The 16,173-nt window shown below is 41.3% G+C and overlaps 1 protein-coding gene across 1 annotated transcript in view; it reads left to right on the plus strand.

The window, feature by feature from the left end:
* Positions 1–16,173, plus strand: part of ZNF365 (zinc finger protein 365) — a 54,589-nt gene that overhangs the window by 24,860 nt on the left and 13,556 nt on the right. The window contains exon 3 of the mRNA XM_089683206.1: positions 3,286–3,466. Within this exon, the coding sequence (XP_089539332.1) occupies positions 3,286–3,466 (181 nt within the window). The remainder of the gene's footprint in view (positions 1–3,285; positions 3,467–16,173) is intronic.

Genomic DNA, 16,173 nt, shown 5'->3' on the forward strand with positions numbered 1-16,173 from the left:
TGCAAAATATATATATGTGATTTTACGCACCCCTGCCGCCCTGTAGCAGTATATCTGCTATAGGGTGGCAGGAAAGCGGTTAACTACCTAACCATAAAATAAAATATTATTATTGTTATTAATAATAATAATAATAATAATAGCAACAATAATAATAATAATTAAAAACCAAAACCTTAAAGAAAAAAATAAATTAATAATAATAATAACAATAATAAATTATTAGTATTATTATTTATTTTGTGCTAGGGTTAGGGGGATAAGGTTCGGGATTCATTTTTATTTATTTACTATTATATAGTATTCATTTATTGTATTTATTTTTACATTTATTTATTATTAGTATTATTATTAACACCCTAACCTAACAAAAAAAATAAAGAATAAATAAATAAGACAATAGATAAAATATGAACCCATAATCCTAACCTTAATCTTAACCCTAACGTAACCTTAACTTCAACCCCTTACTCTACTAGAAAAAAAAAAAAAATATTAATTATAAAATCTAAACTTGATGGAAAGCTTAAAAAGCTGAAAAACCTAGCAACAAATGCTGCAACAGGTGATATTTTTCTTTATTGGCTAATAAAAAAAAGCCTAAAAAACGCTGTATGAAAACCATGCGAAAACGCCCAAATTTGCAAGTGTGAATGCAGCCTAAAAATGGTACATACTGTATATTACCAGTTCTCCAAGGGTATGCAAACTTTTGAGCACAACTGTATTTTTGAGTTTGTCCTAGTTATTTAAACCCATTCCTACTTTTTTCAAATAATTTGAAATTTTTTAGTGAAATTGATCCCATGATTGTGGTGAGCCAATTGATTAAACTGATTGCCTACATTTAAAACATTGCATTGGATGGGTTTGATCCAGGATTTATTGTGTGATTTTAGGACAACCCCTTTTCACAAAAATGTTAGTTTTTTTTCAGATATTTACCAAAACATATTCAAGTTATAGTTATATAATGGATATGGGCTGAAAGTGCAAACCCTCTGGTTTAATTTGATGGTATGTACATCCAAATTGGAGGAAGGGTTTAGGAATTACAGCTCTTAAGAGTAGCCACCCCCCCTTTTTCAAGGGACCAAAAGTATTATTATTATATAGGATTTATATAGCGCCAACAGTTTGCTCATCACTTTAAAATATAACGGGAGACAATACAGCAACAATACAGTTCAATACAAAAGGGTTAGAAGGGCCCTGCTCCTTGGAGCTTACAATCTAAGAGAGAGGGGCTAGTGGTAAAAAAGGTAATAACTGTGGAGGATGGACTGGTAGGAGGAGCAGAATATTCCATTATTAGCTGACGGCAGGATAGGCTTCCCTGAAGAGATAGGTTTTCAGAGATCGCCTAAAAGTGAGCAGAGTAGGCGATAGTCTGATAAATTGGGGTAGAGAGTTCCAGAGGATGGGGGAAGCTCTGGAGAAATCCTGGAGATGAGCATGGGAGGAGGAGACAAGGGAGCTAGAGAGCAGGAGGCTGTGCGAGGAGCGGAGAGCATGGTTTGGGTGATATTTGGAGACAAGATTTACGCAAGTTAGTTGATGCAAAAACGAATACACCCCACAGCAAAAACTACCACATCTAGTATTTTGTATGACCTCCATGATTTGTAAGGACAGTACCAAGTCTTCTAGGCATAGAATGAACAAGTTGGAGACATATTGCAGGATCTATCTATTTCCATTCTTCAAGAATCGCTTCTTTTAGAGCCTGGATTCTGGATGGAGAGCCATGCTCAACTTGTCTCTTCAGAATTCCATATTCCATAGGTGTTCGATTGGGTTCAGATCAGGAGACATACTTGGCCACTGAATCACTTTCATCCTGTTGGTCTTCAGAAATGTAACCGTGGACTTAGATGTGTGTTTTGGTTCATTGTCATGTTGTAAAAGTGCATGACGACCAAGGGCACAGAGTGATGATAGCATCTTCTCTTTCAATATAGAGTAGTACATCTGTGAACTCATGATACCATCAGTGATATACCAGCAGCAGTCATGGAGCCTCAAAGAAGGACACTGCCACCACCATGTTTCACTGTAGGTACCATGAATTTTTCTTTGCACGTTTTGCGATGCCATACAGTTTTGAAGCCATCAGTTCCAAAAACATTTATCTTGGTCTCATCACTGCAGAGTACAGAGTCCCAGTAGTGGTCTTTTTTATGAGCATGGGCCCTGGCAAATTCTAGGTGGGCTTTTTTGTGAATGGGCTTTAGGAGAGGCTTCCTTCATGGATAACACACATGCATGCCTTTCCTCTGCAGTGTACACTGTTTTGTGTCACGGGAAACAATCACCCCAGTTTGGCTTTCTATTTCTTTAGCTAACTGCAGTGAACTTGCTTGGAGATTTTCTTCATCCCTTCTAATCAGAAGACGCTCATGTTGAGGTGTTAAATTCCATGGGTGACCTGAACGTCTCTGTGAGATGGTTGCAGTTCCATCTTTGTTAAATGTTTGTATCACTTTTTCTACAGTATTCTGACTGATAAGTAAAGCTTTGCTGATCTTTTTGTAGCCTTCGCCTTTCTTGTGTAAAGAAATTATTTTCTTTCTCAGGCCTTGTGACATTTCTCTTCCATGTGGTGCCATTGCAGACAGCATGGAATGGGAAGGGGTTTTCTTTGTTAAGTAATGCCCTTTTATAATCAACTGTCTGCTGGACACCTGTTTAATTAATAATTAGACTCACCTGTTGTTGAATTCTTGTTAATTAAGATTTTGTTGTCTAAAATTTAGCTTTTCTCCTAAGGCTGGCCATACATTATACAATTATCTTCCAATTTTCTGCCCAATTTCCTTTAGATTTACCTTCAACTGTGTAGTGCAAGGGCCTGCCTGATTGGATACAACTGAAAGTGTTGTTTAGGTTTGTCCTCCTATTACATGGTTTTTGGTAAATCTAAACCAAAAATCTCCAGATAATTGTATAATGTATGGCCAGCTTAAGACTTTCATTGGGGTGTATTCATTTATGCAACATGGTCTTGAATGAATTTGTTATGAAAAATACTTTTTTTTTGTGCAAATTAACAAATCTTGTTTGCAATCAATGGCCAGCATTTGTGGGAGTATTTTGTAGTACAGTGTCCCATAGAAAATGTTAATTCTGAAAGGAAAGTAAAGGTTTTCTGACAAATCTGTTGGGGTGTACTCATTTATGCTGAGCACTGTGTATGTATGTATGTATATATATATATATATATATATATGTGTGTGTTAAATGCAGCAGTTGTAGTAGAACATCATTGTGTTTTTTTCACTTTAGAGAAGTTGTGTCTATCAATCACTTTCTGGAGGCGGCTGCTGAGAAGGAATTACGAGGGAAAAGGAGACTCCAGCAGTTTATTGAGAACTTGCTACAACGTGTGGAACTTGCAGAAAAACAGCTGGAATTTTATCAGAACCGACAGATCAAAAACAGTCAAGCCAGTGCAGGAGATGCCATGGTAAGACATTGAGTCTAGACTGTCTTATAAGATGTACTGTTTGTGTAGCAAATAGACATACTGTGGGCACAATCCTTTACTTTAATGTACTGAAGACCTCATAAGTGATGGGCACTTAAAACACCTAAAACAGATGACAGACCGAATACACACTTTAAATTTCAAGGAAAAGTCCTGCATACTGCTTGTACTATAAGATGCCTTATGTTACCTTTATTGGCCAGAAATGCTTGTTCTGTGCTCCTCCCTGATTTAGTTTCACTTTGTTACAGAGGTATTATTTTACTTAGCTTTATTGCTAAGCCCTTCCTACTGACATGCGATTAGTAAGTTTTAGTGACTAGAAGGGACAGTCTCAGTGGATAATAGGATGGCAATTGGTGAAACAGGCCATGAAGTCAGGGAAAATCAGGTCCACTAATTTTGGGAAAGGCTTTTCTGGCTAAAAAAATGGAAAATTTAATTAAAATACTTAGTGTAATTCTTCTTTCCTAACGAGCTCCATGGCAGCACAGTTGGGTGAGAACCCGCCCACCCCCTGCCTGATCAGGATGTAACTCAATACATTTTTGACCCACCTCAGCCTAGGCGTTCCGTATCTCATACTACTAAACTGGGTGGGATTTGTGCTGCCATGGAGCTCGTCAGGAAAGGAAAATTTCGGTCAGTATTTGAATTCAATTTTGTTTTCCTGACAGCTCCATGTCAGCACATATGGGATTTAACTAGCCACACACGGGAGAGTAGTGCAAACCCAATTTAATTTTGACTGGAAGCAGAGGCCAAGACACCCCTGCCAAAATCAGCAGTAGTCAAAACCACAGGTTCTATACAATAATCAGTCATGAAGGTATGAACAGAAGACCATGTAGCCACTTTGCAGATTGTTTCCGGGGAAACTCAGCCCACTGCTGCCCATGAGGTTGAAACCCCTCTAGTGGAATGCGCAATTACTCTACTAGAAGCTCTCGAGCCTTTCCATGCACCGTTAGGGATGGTGAAAAGATGATCTGACTTCCTGAGCTCGAAAGTAGCTTCCACATAGTTTCTCAATGAGTGACCAACATCCAATGGACTTGGGTCCTTGGAATTTTCCGAAAGGAGCATCGGGAGTGTAATATCTTGCATTATGTAAAACCTGGAGGCAACTTTGGGTATGAATCCTAGCATTGGTCTAAGCACGACCCTATCCAGAAAGCACGAAAGAAAGGGTTCTTTAAACCCGAAGGCTGCTAGTTCTGAGACTCTTTTGGCTGATCTTATCACCTCAAAAAACGCTGTTTTCAGAGTAAGATGCCATAGTGAGGCAGGATGACTGAAGGTGTCTGATGAGAGGAAGTCCAACACCAGTGGCAAGTCACATTTTGGGAAAATCAGATTGGGTGGTGTTTGGCAGATAGCTGCCTTAAAGAACCACTAAATAGTCCGATGCCCATAGGGTACCTGTAAAAGCTGAGAGGGCAGAAACGTGAGCCTTCAGAGTACTCACAGACAGACCAATATCCAGCCCTGCCTAGAGGAATTCCAATAAGTGGCAGACTCTCGGGGTATCTGGTGCAAAGCCATGGCTGTTTTTTAAATTCCACGAACTTGCTCCATATCCTGCTATAGGCTGTGTTGGTGCTGCCCTTTTGTCTGGAGAGATTCCATTTTGAATCTGTCTTTCTTGATATACATGTTGAGCCTCCTGAGGTCTCTCACCGGTCTCCCGACTTTGCACTAGAAATAGAGGCGAGTAGATTCCAGAAAAACGTTCTTGCTGGGGTACTGCAACTATGACATCCTGGTTTTCTCTTGCCAAAGGTAATTTTGTCAAGACATAGATTCTGCGGGGATGCCTCAGGAACTTACAAGCAAGGCCGAACCGGATGGTGGAAATTACCGAAGGCTCCTTTACCTCTTGTGCCCACACCTGACAGAACTTGAATAATTTGGCTCCCATGTGACAAGTTTGAGCCGGCAGATAGTCTAAAAGACTTCTGGGACTCCTGTCTTAGAGACGAAGTTGGTCTCTTCGACTTGCGGTTCACAGCTGTGCTAGACCATTGCCAATGAAATTCTTTCCCTAGCCTGTAAGACTTAGCATCTCTATCTTTGGTCCTTGGCAAATTTTTGTATGCTGCACCTCTTCTGTGAAGCAGCCTCTGATCCTGGGGAATAAACCCTGACTTCTCCCCTGTGGCTTTTCCGATGGCAGTGTCTAATTTATTTCCAAACAGGGACTGCCCTTCAAATTGTATCTTACACCGTCCATGTTTAGATATTGGCGCCACCACCCAGGGCCTCAGCCATAGGGTTCTTCTGTCTGTTACTGCATTAAGCATGATCCTGGCCAACATCTTAATTAGGTCAATGGATGCCTCCATCATAAAAGAAGCCGTTAGCTTCAAATTGGCAAAGGAGACCTCATCTTTGCTCAGGTCACTTCCCACTGCCACTTCTGACTTCTGAACCCAGGACTCCATGGCCTTCGAAATAGCTGCCAAAGCCATAGAAGGTCTACACGCCCCACCAGCAAATGTGTAAATCTTTTTCAGATCCACATCCACTATTCTATCCAACACGTCCCTGAATGTCACTGCATCATCTAGTGGATGGGCTACGTGTCTAGCGAGGCACATAAGTGCTGTGTCCACCACCGGAGGCTCCTCTTAATAGTCTCAGACTTGAAGGGGTATAGCTTTGCAAACCGATTCTTAAAAGTGATTCTCTTATCCGCTTGGTTCACTCATCAGTAATTATGTCCTGAATTTCTTCCATGAATGGGAAATTTACCTCCTCCTTTTTCATGTTCATAAAAAACTTCCTCTGCGGTTCTTCCCCAGCGTCTTCCCAAAGCAGAGCCTGCTTAATCTCTTTCACGAAAGACTGGACCGAGGCAAATTAAAACCATCATAACAGCCCTCATCCTCCTCCGAGGAAACAGTGTCTGAGGCCGACGGTTCCTGGGCCTCTGGAATCTGACTAGCTGCCTGCATCTGCGAAGACAAGGAGTGCAAGTTGGACGAAATTGGGGCGGCTGAAGGCTACGACTGCAATGCAAATGCCTTTATTGTCTCCTCAAATGCCTGTTCCGTTAGCGATACCATCTCTGCCTTATCGGGTTCTTGGTGTCTGGTTGCTTTTTTGAAGCAAGTCTCAAGCCGTTTTGCCCAGCATGGCTCTTCTAGGGCATGCCCAGCATCCTCCTGGTCTGGATCGATCATGATGTGAATCTCTGCCGTATGGTGATGGGGATCACTGACCCCTAGAGCCTGAACGGAAACACGAGATCTTCCCTTGCAGATGACCATCTCCTTCTCCTTTCTGAGCTTCTTTCTGATCGTCAGGAAGGACGGAGGAGCTGGGGCAGCACAGACAAAAAAGAGAAAATTAGTCATGGACTTGAAAAACAACAAAAATAATTTGCGTATATGGCGAAGTCTCCCTGCCTTCTCTGAGAACGTTGGTCTTTAGAGGGAGTAGGCATGTTATCACTGCTGTAAAAAAACAAAACCAAGAGCATGAGGCAGAGCAATACATCAGATAGAATCACAGGAGCACAGCCTTGCAGGTGCAATGCATACCTGGAGGAGGGAGAGGGAATAGCAGGCACAGGCAGGCTGCAGGAGCACACCATCACATAGGAGCCACATGCTTCAGCCAGAAGCATCTTTAAATTTTGGCTCCCTTAAGCTTGACCCGCCTCCCTTCTCCTGATTGGCCGAGTGGTCCCGCACATGCTCAGAACAGGTGCTAGTAAGAAGCAGGGAGACCAGCGCCACTCCCCAGAGCAGTGTCCGCAGATCTGTCCACCGCCATCATCCCCAGCAGCCGCCATGGAAGAATTTTATCTCTGCCAGCAGCCGCCAAGGAACCCCTACTGGTGTACCAACCCATAGCCGGCAGTACTTTACCACGACCTGATGCCGCCCCGAGGACCAGCATCAGGGCTCCCTGGTCAAACTGCTGTTAGCAAAGGAGCACAAGGACCACGTCCAACCTTGTGAGTTATTCTGGATAGACAGCCAGCCATTAGACCAGCTAGGAGGGGAGACGCCACCTGTCTTGATTGCAGGAGGAAGAAAAAGGAACACCTAGGCTGAGATGGGTCAAAACTTTATTGAGTTACAGCCTGGTCAAGCAGGGGGTGGGCGGGGCCTCACCCAGCTGTGCTGCCATGGAGCCGTCAAGAAATATAATTTTGGACATCTTGTTTATTTGATTTATTTAAATATGTTTACTTCCAAAATCTAATTGTATTATGTTTTGTTTTAACAAAATTCATTTCTCAAAGGTTCTTTGTGATGGATTCAGGCTGAATTGGAATGAACGTGTTCATAAGCAATCAAAAAATAGATAAAACAAAATATTTTTTTTAATTGAGTTACATTAAAAATACTCCTATCAAATACTAAATGTGAAAAGCCAATGTAAATTGGATGAACAGTAGCAATAATATGCAGTGTGACATCCTGATCACTATGGGGGTCTATTTACGAAAAATTTGCTGTGCAAATGTATCAATATTCGCAAACCATCACAAATAAGTCCCGTAATGTGACTAATATGTTTATTTCCTAGGATCGTCCGCTCCATCTAACAGCCATAATGGGGTATTACCCTGAAATGCCCCATTATGGCCACTAGACGTAGCTGATGATTATAAGAAGTAAACATATTACACGAACGATGGGGATTACTCTTGACATCAATGTGAATGGTTGAGATTTGTACAGCAATTTTTTTTTTCATAAAGAGACTTCTAAGGTTCAAAGTAGTATAACAATAACATACACCGCTAGAAATTGTATCAAGCTCAGTATGCATGACACCAGTTATATAACCAGTATAAATTCAGCATATAGGTCCATTGAATAAATGTGATATTAGTTATATAACCTTTTTTAGTGGGGTGATTCAAAGCAGTACTGTAATTTGTAAGCCATCAAGGATTCAAAAGTTCCTTTTAACTTCAATAAGATGTAGACCTTGAAAAAGCTGTATATCACGCAGAGGAAATCGTTGCCATGAATAACACACAGTGCTGCCTGGCATGTAAAACACTATTTGTCACATTCTCAGTTAGTTATAGCTGACCTGCTAATGTAAAGTAGGTATTAGTAAATTATAACAATCTATATTATAGTAAGCTGTTGTAAGAATGCAAAAGGTGCAGTTTCTGCTATAATTTGCACTCAGTGGTTTGGGGCAATTTTGTATTACTGTGGTTAAAGTGTGAGTTCAGACATTACCCAGTTTATCTCCAAAACATTCCTTTCTCCCTTTAGGGCATGGATGTCAAACTGGCGGCCCTCCAGCTGTTGTCAAACTACAAGTCCCATGAGGCATTGCAAGATTGACAGTTACAAGCATCACTCTTAAAGGCAGAGGTATGATGGGACTTGTAGTTTCGCAACAGCTGGAGGGCCACCAGTTTGACACCCCTGCTTTAGGGCATGTCTCAGCATCTATTTTTATGTTGTTCCTATATAGAGAAACAGCTTTTATTACTGACTGTGGCATTATCAACAGGCTTGTAGATTTCTTGCACGGGCAGCTGCTGGGAGCTTAGTTCCTTTTGACACACAACTAGAATTAATATATAAAAGTGCAGCGCTAATATAAAAAATTAATAACCAAGTGTATCAATAAAATCAATAACTCAATAAGAACAATTACTATCCCCTCCAAAATAAATATATAAAAAGTTCCAATGTATATTCAATAAATAGGATAAAGGTGACTCTGGTGCTCTGGTAACTCTGGACCCAGTATCAGTGCAATAGTGGTGAAGGTAATGCGCACTCACCGGACGCGCATGTAAAATGCACCTTATGTAATTAATCCAGATGTCATCAGATAAGGAAGGGTCAAGAACTAGAAGGTCTTCCCTCTAAGGTATGGTGGGTCATCAGACAGGATACTTATGGGATTGATACAGGTGGTCCTCGTCCTCAAGGGCTCCCCTTTTCAAGAACCTGATGATGCTCCCTGGGTATGTAGATATCCACTATAGGTTTGGTGATCCGTCCTGGAGCAGTGGGTCTGTGAATTCAGAGAGCTCCCCCAGGGGGTAGGAACAAGGATACTCCCATAGTGTAGTAAGTATTAAACAATTTTATTGCGATAAGATGCATCATAGGGTAAAAACAGCAGATAGCAATCGATCAAGACTAACCATCTGAATTTCAAAGTTGGCCGCTGGAGCTCCACGTTGCTCTGGCGGCGTGACGTCACAGCGTGATGTGGCTCCTCCTAACGTGTATTGTGCTCGAACACGTCCTCAGAGGGGGGGTCGCCAATCACACCACGTAGTCCGCCGTTTATATTTATAGAGAAATCGGCACATGCGCATTAGGCAGCCGCCATATTGGAGAAGAACAAAATGTACTGCGTATGCGCGAGAGCTCGGGCGCCATTTATCATTGGTTTTCTCATATATAAGGACAGAGCAGGCAAGTGTCTGAGTGTCTGGATCCTGTAAATTATATGCAGCAAACATGAAACTCCAGATGACATTATCTAGGGTACTGAGGAAATAAGGAAGTGAACCTAAATACCCCTGAGTTGGTCTATATCAGGGGTCCTCAAATGTTTTAAACAGGGGGCCAGTTAACTGTCCCTCAGACCGTTGGAGGGCCGGACTATAGTTTAAAAAAAAAAAAAATTATGAACAAATGCGGACACAGTACAGGAGATGACCAGAGACTGCGGACATACAACGGCGGCGGGAATACTGGGCCGGCCGCTCCATAAGACGCACAGACATTTCCCCCCAAGTGTGTCTTAAATAGTGCCCCATCATTGGTGTCAGTGGGAAGAATCGTGCCCCATCATTGGTGTCAGTGGGAGGAATAGTGCCCTATCATTGGTGTCATTGAGTGGAATAGTGCCCTGTCATTAGTGTCAGTGGGAAGAATTGTGTCCCATCATTGGTGTCAGTGGGAAGAATCATGCCCCATTATAGGTGTCAGTGGGAGGAATAGTACCCCATCATTGGTGTCAGTTCGAGGAACAGTGCCCCATCATTAGTGTCAGTGGGGGGAGGAATAGTGCCCCATTATTGGTGTCAGTGGGGGGAGGAATAGTGCCCCATCATTGGTGTCAGTGTGGGGGGGGGGAATAGTGCCCCGTCATTGGTGTCAGTGGGGGAAGGGGATAGTGTCCCAACATTGGTGTCAGTGGGAGGAATAGTGTCCCATCATTGGTGTCAGTGGGAAGAATAGTGCCCCATCATTGGTGTCAGTGGGAAGAATAGTGCCCCATCTTTGGTGTCAGTGGGAGGAATAGTACGTCATTGGTGTCAGTGGGGGGGGATAGTGCTCCGTCACTGGTGTCAGTGGGAGGAATAGAACGTCATTGGTGTCAATGGGGGGAATAGTGCCCCATCATTGGTGTCAGTGGGAAGAATATTGGCCCATCTTTGGTGTCAGTGGGAGGAATAGTACGTCATTGTGTCAGTGGAGGGGAATAGTGCCCGTCATTAGTGTCAGTTGGGGGGATAGTGTTCCAACATTGGTGTCAGTGGGAGGAATAGTGTTCCATCGTTGGTGTCAGTGGGGGGGATAGTGCCCCATCATTGGAGTCAGTGGGGGGGAGGAATAGTGCCCCATCGTTGGTGTCAGTGGGGGGTGGAATAGTGCCCCATCGTTGGTGTCAGTGGAGGGTGGAATAGTGCCCCATCGTTGATGTCAGTGGAGGGTGGAATAGTGCCCTATCCATGGTGTCAGTGGAGGAATAGTGCCCCATCATTGGTATCAGTGGGAGGAATAATGCCCCATCATTAGTATCAGTGACACCAATGATGGGGCACTAATCCTCCCACTGACACCAATGACACGTAACTTGCTGAACCCTGCTCCAGCCTAGGTGCTACTGCAGCCATCATACCTGGTTGTAGCAGCACCATCAGCACGGCACACTTACCTGTCAGCTGTCCTTCTTCACTCCGGCCTCTCTCTCAGTCGATGTTCGCGGGGCCGCTCGGCTCTGCCTCCTCGCAGGTGATTGGCCACCTGTGTGCCTTTCCTGAGGTACAGTTCTGGCTCCCAATCACCGGTGAGGAGGTGGAGCTGAGCGGCAGGAGTGAGGGAGTGGCCGGAGTGAATGAAGGAGCAGCGCTTCCTGGACTGGATCGTCGTGGGACTGGGACCAGAGCCAGGTAAGGTACAGCAGCCCCCTGCCCGCCCCTGTACTTAGTGTTCCTTTCTGCCCTGCCCCTGCCGGCCTGACAGATAAATGGCCTCGGCGGGCCACATGTGGCCCGCGGGCCGTAGTTTGAGGACCCCTGGTCTATATATATAAATAAACCATAAATACAGTTAATGTATAATAAATTCAGTATAACACTTATTGGAGAACAGTGCCTAATGCGCATGAGCAAACTAACCAGGGCTCTTGATTATAAGAATCCTGGTGAAATACATGTCCCGGTACATAAGGGTATTAATAAAACATTGCAATCTCATTATATATATTTGGAATGTTCTCAACATAATCATAGAAATCTAATGGTATATATAACTAAATACATTATTATACATATAATTCATATACCAAGAAAATAAAATATTGAAATTAAAATAAATCAGCACAATAAAAATAGTAGTCAAAAATTAATCATTCAATATATATATATAAATAGGTCCATAAAAGTGGATCCCCTCATATTATGAAAAAGGTAAAAAGAAAAATAATAAAAATAGGGTAAAAAATGGCATAATGGTGGTACACAAAATCTCCTATAAAAAATACAGATACATAAGAGCTCAGCTATTTTCAATAAAACAAATGATATCCACCTCAATGTTTAACCAACCTATAATGTTCCCACACATAAAAGATTTGAACCTCTGTCTGATCTAAATATAGGGATGCGAGACTCCCGTTGGCACCCAAATGACAGAGCTCCGGTTAGGGAACCACCGAGACCCTACTATCAACAAAAACCATATATTAACAATTTTAGAAATAATTATCCCAGAAACAGAGAACCACAGCCCTCTCCTAACTTTTTTAGAAGGACCACTCACAGACAATATAGGAAACCTAATTGGAACAATCAATATAATTCATCACGTTCCAATTACCCTAATACCCCCCCATCCATATCCCACAATCAGAACCCCAATAATGATTCTCAGGTTCGTTTTTTAGGGGAAAGAAAGATTCGGAAAAGAAGCGAGTCCACAGGGGAAGAAGGGGGGGAAACGTGTCAACAGACACATGGAAAAAAAGAAGAATGTAGGTGGGATCTTCAATCTGAGTAATTCTACTTTCTCCCAGCAAGAATTGCAGCTACTGGACAAGGGCCTAAAATATGCACCCAGTAGAAAACTGGACAAATTCCAAACATATATAGATATTCAGAAGTTTTCTAGACAATTATCGTTAAAACGATTTTTTTACTTGAACCGGATTATACGTAATGACACTAATGGCTCTACATATTCTAACCTGAGAAATGCATCCACATATAATCCTCCTCCCCAAGCACAATCTTATATACAATTATTCAAAGAATTAGCACTCAAAGACCTATCAGACCAATTCCAAGAATTCAATCGACTAACGCTATGAAGTAATCAGACTGGCAGATAAGGGAGGGGGAGTAGTCATACTGAATAAATCTGACTATGTAAAAGAGGTTTATAACATTCTGGGTGACACAAAGACTTATGCACTTTTACAAGGACCCCTTGTTTACATATAAGCGCACTTTAAAAGGTATCATTAATGACGGATATAAAAAAGGGGTATTTAACAAAAATGAAAAAGATTTCTTATGCCCCGTAGCTCCGAAATTACCGGTCTTATACATCCTTCCTAAAATCCATAAGGACCCGGTCCAACCACCTGGAAGACCAATAGTGAGCGGCATAGGCTCTCTGAGTTCAAAAATAGGAGAGTACATTGACTTTTTACTGCAACCCCTGGTGTCACAGACTCCTGCGTTTCTACGGGATACAGAGCAAATTCTAAACGATATTAAGGATATATCTACCACCCCTAATACCTTTTTAGTTACCGCCGACGTTTCCTCGCTGTACAGCAATATTGCACATAAAGATGGACTAGAAGCAGCGCAATATTACCTGAGGAAACATAGCACTTTATCTTCCTCTCATGTGGATTTCATCTTAATTTTATTAAATTTTGCCATCAATAAAAACTATTTTTGGTTTGATTGTAAATATTATTTGCAGATCAAGGGCGTAGCAATGGGGGCTAAATTTGCCCCCAGTCTCGCCAATCTGTTTATGGCCCACTGGGAGGAGATGTTGATCTTCTCGAGAGAATGGCCTGAGCTCACATTTTACAGGCGATATATAGACAATATTTTTTTGCTTTGGAACGGTGAGGAACAAACCTTAATTAATTTTTTTACTACTCTTAATGAAAATGACTTAAACATTGACCTAACTTATACATATAATGTTAAGGAAATAAATTTTTTAGACCTTACACTTTTAAATCATAATGGCAGATTAGGTCATTTTTTAAAAAGACAGACCGTAAAGGTTTCATGCCTAAGAATAGTTGCCACCACCCTATGTGGCTATCAAACATACCAAAAGGCCAATTCACTAGAATACGATGGAACTGTACGGATCTAGAAACTTTTTATAAACAGTCTCAAATTTTATAAAATAGATTCCTGGAAAAGGGATACAGTGCAGACAATTTGGATAGAACAATTAATCTAGTAGCGCAACTCAACAGGGAAGACCTATTAAAAGATAAAGTGAAAGAGAAGAAAGGTAAAATCTGCCCATTTATCACTACATATTCCACCCAATATAGGGCAATTAATCATATTGTTAATAAAAATTGGAAAATATTAAAAACTGATCCGGTCTTAACAAAAATACTGCCAGAAAAAACGGAAATTATATATCGTAAAGCTACTAGTCTGCGGCATTATTTGGCGCCGAATGTGATCAACCCATCGGAAGATATATCTCTCTTTAAAGATTTGAAAGGCTATTACCCATGTAATAAGTGCGTGATTTGCACATGTGAAAGTAGTAGGAAGCATAAACAAACTTCTTTATATCACAAGTAACTGGAAAAGCCTGTAACATTGACAAATGTGTCACATGTAATAGCAAATTAGTAGTCTACCTTCTTGAATGTCCATGTAAATTACAGTATATTAGCTGTACGACAAGACGACTCAGGGACAGACTACAAGAACACGTAAATAATATTAAGCGTAGGTATAAGGAGCATTCACTTTCCAATCACTACAGGCGGGTCCACAACAAAGACCCAACATCTTTAAAATTCACCGGTATTGATCTAATAAAACCCCACTGGAGGGGAATACATAAAAGAAGGGTAGTATCTCAACTTGAAATGAGATGGATCCATGAGCTCTGTACCTTGAACCCTCAATGGCTTAAACATTGAGGTTGATATCAATTGTTTTATTGAAAATAGCTGAGTTCTTATGTATCTGTATTTTTTATAGGAGATTTTGTGTACCACAATTCTGCCATTTTTTACCCTATTTTTGTTCTTTTTTATTTTTACCTTTTTCATAATATGAGGGGATCCACTTATTTAACTAATTTTATGGACCCATTTTATATATATATATATATATATATATATATATATATATATATAGTGGGAACTCGCTTCAAAGTGGTAGAGCTTTTAAACGCACACAGCTACTCGCTTTCTTTTTTAAGGCCTTTTTTAGCCCACTTTTATTTAAATGAAAGTTCAAAACAGAAGTTTTCCACACAGGGGTATCGATCATCCACATAAACAAATTTCCACTGGCCTTCCTCTTCAGGCTTACGTCTGACTCCTGCAGACCCTTTCAAAAACCATGGCTCTTGCACACAGCTGGTCACTAGCACATAGCTACTACCAAGCAGCTCCTTGCCGCTTTTGGCTTCCACCTCTCCTTGGTGGAGCCCTCCTGACTCCTATCTGCTGGGGTGGAGCCCTCCTGACTCCTATCTGCCGGGGTGGAGCCCAGAACTCTGATCCTGACTCTCTGAAAAGGTCTGCACACACCTGTGCAATCAGTCTCCTGGCCATTCCCAAAACCTGGTCCCAGGATTGGAGATTTCATCCCTCCCAGATCACTTCAAAATCCCCAGGCTCCAGCTCCCAAAACAGACCTTACAAACAAAGGAGGAAGGTGAAAAGCCACTTTCCTCCGTATCAAACACTTACCCTGGAGCCCCTCAACCTGCCTTGTTGAGAATCCTGGGTGACAGATCGCCACACTGTCACAATATATATATATATATATGTATATGTTATTGTCTATAGCCTGATCCATTGCTTATGCGTTTTTAACTATTCTATTCTATACTGATGTTCTTTTAATGATCTACTATTTTTATGTACAATTTTTTTGAATGATTAATTTTTGACTACTATTTTTATTGTGCTGATTTATTTTATTTTCTCGGTATATGAATTATATGTATAATAATGTATTTAGGTTTATATACCATTAGATTTCTATGATTATGTTGAGCACATTCCAAATAATGAGATTGCAATGTTTTATTAATACCCTTATGTACCGGGACATGTATTTCACCAGGATTCTTATAATCAAGAGCCCTGGTTAGTTTGCTCATGCGCATTAAGCACTGTTCTTCAATAAGTGTTATACTGAATTTATTATATATTAACTGTTGTTATGGTTTATTTTTATATATAGACCATCTCAGGGGTATTTAGGTTCACTTCCTTAT

Source organism: Staurois parvus, unplaced genomic scaffold (assembly GCF_062004578.1).
Source record: "Staurois parvus isolate SC_StPar_1 unplaced genomic scaffold, SC_StPar_1.0 ptg000303l, whole genome shotgun sequence".
Lineage (NCBI taxonomy): Eukaryota > Metazoa > Chordata > Amphibia > Anura > Ranidae > Staurois > Staurois parvus.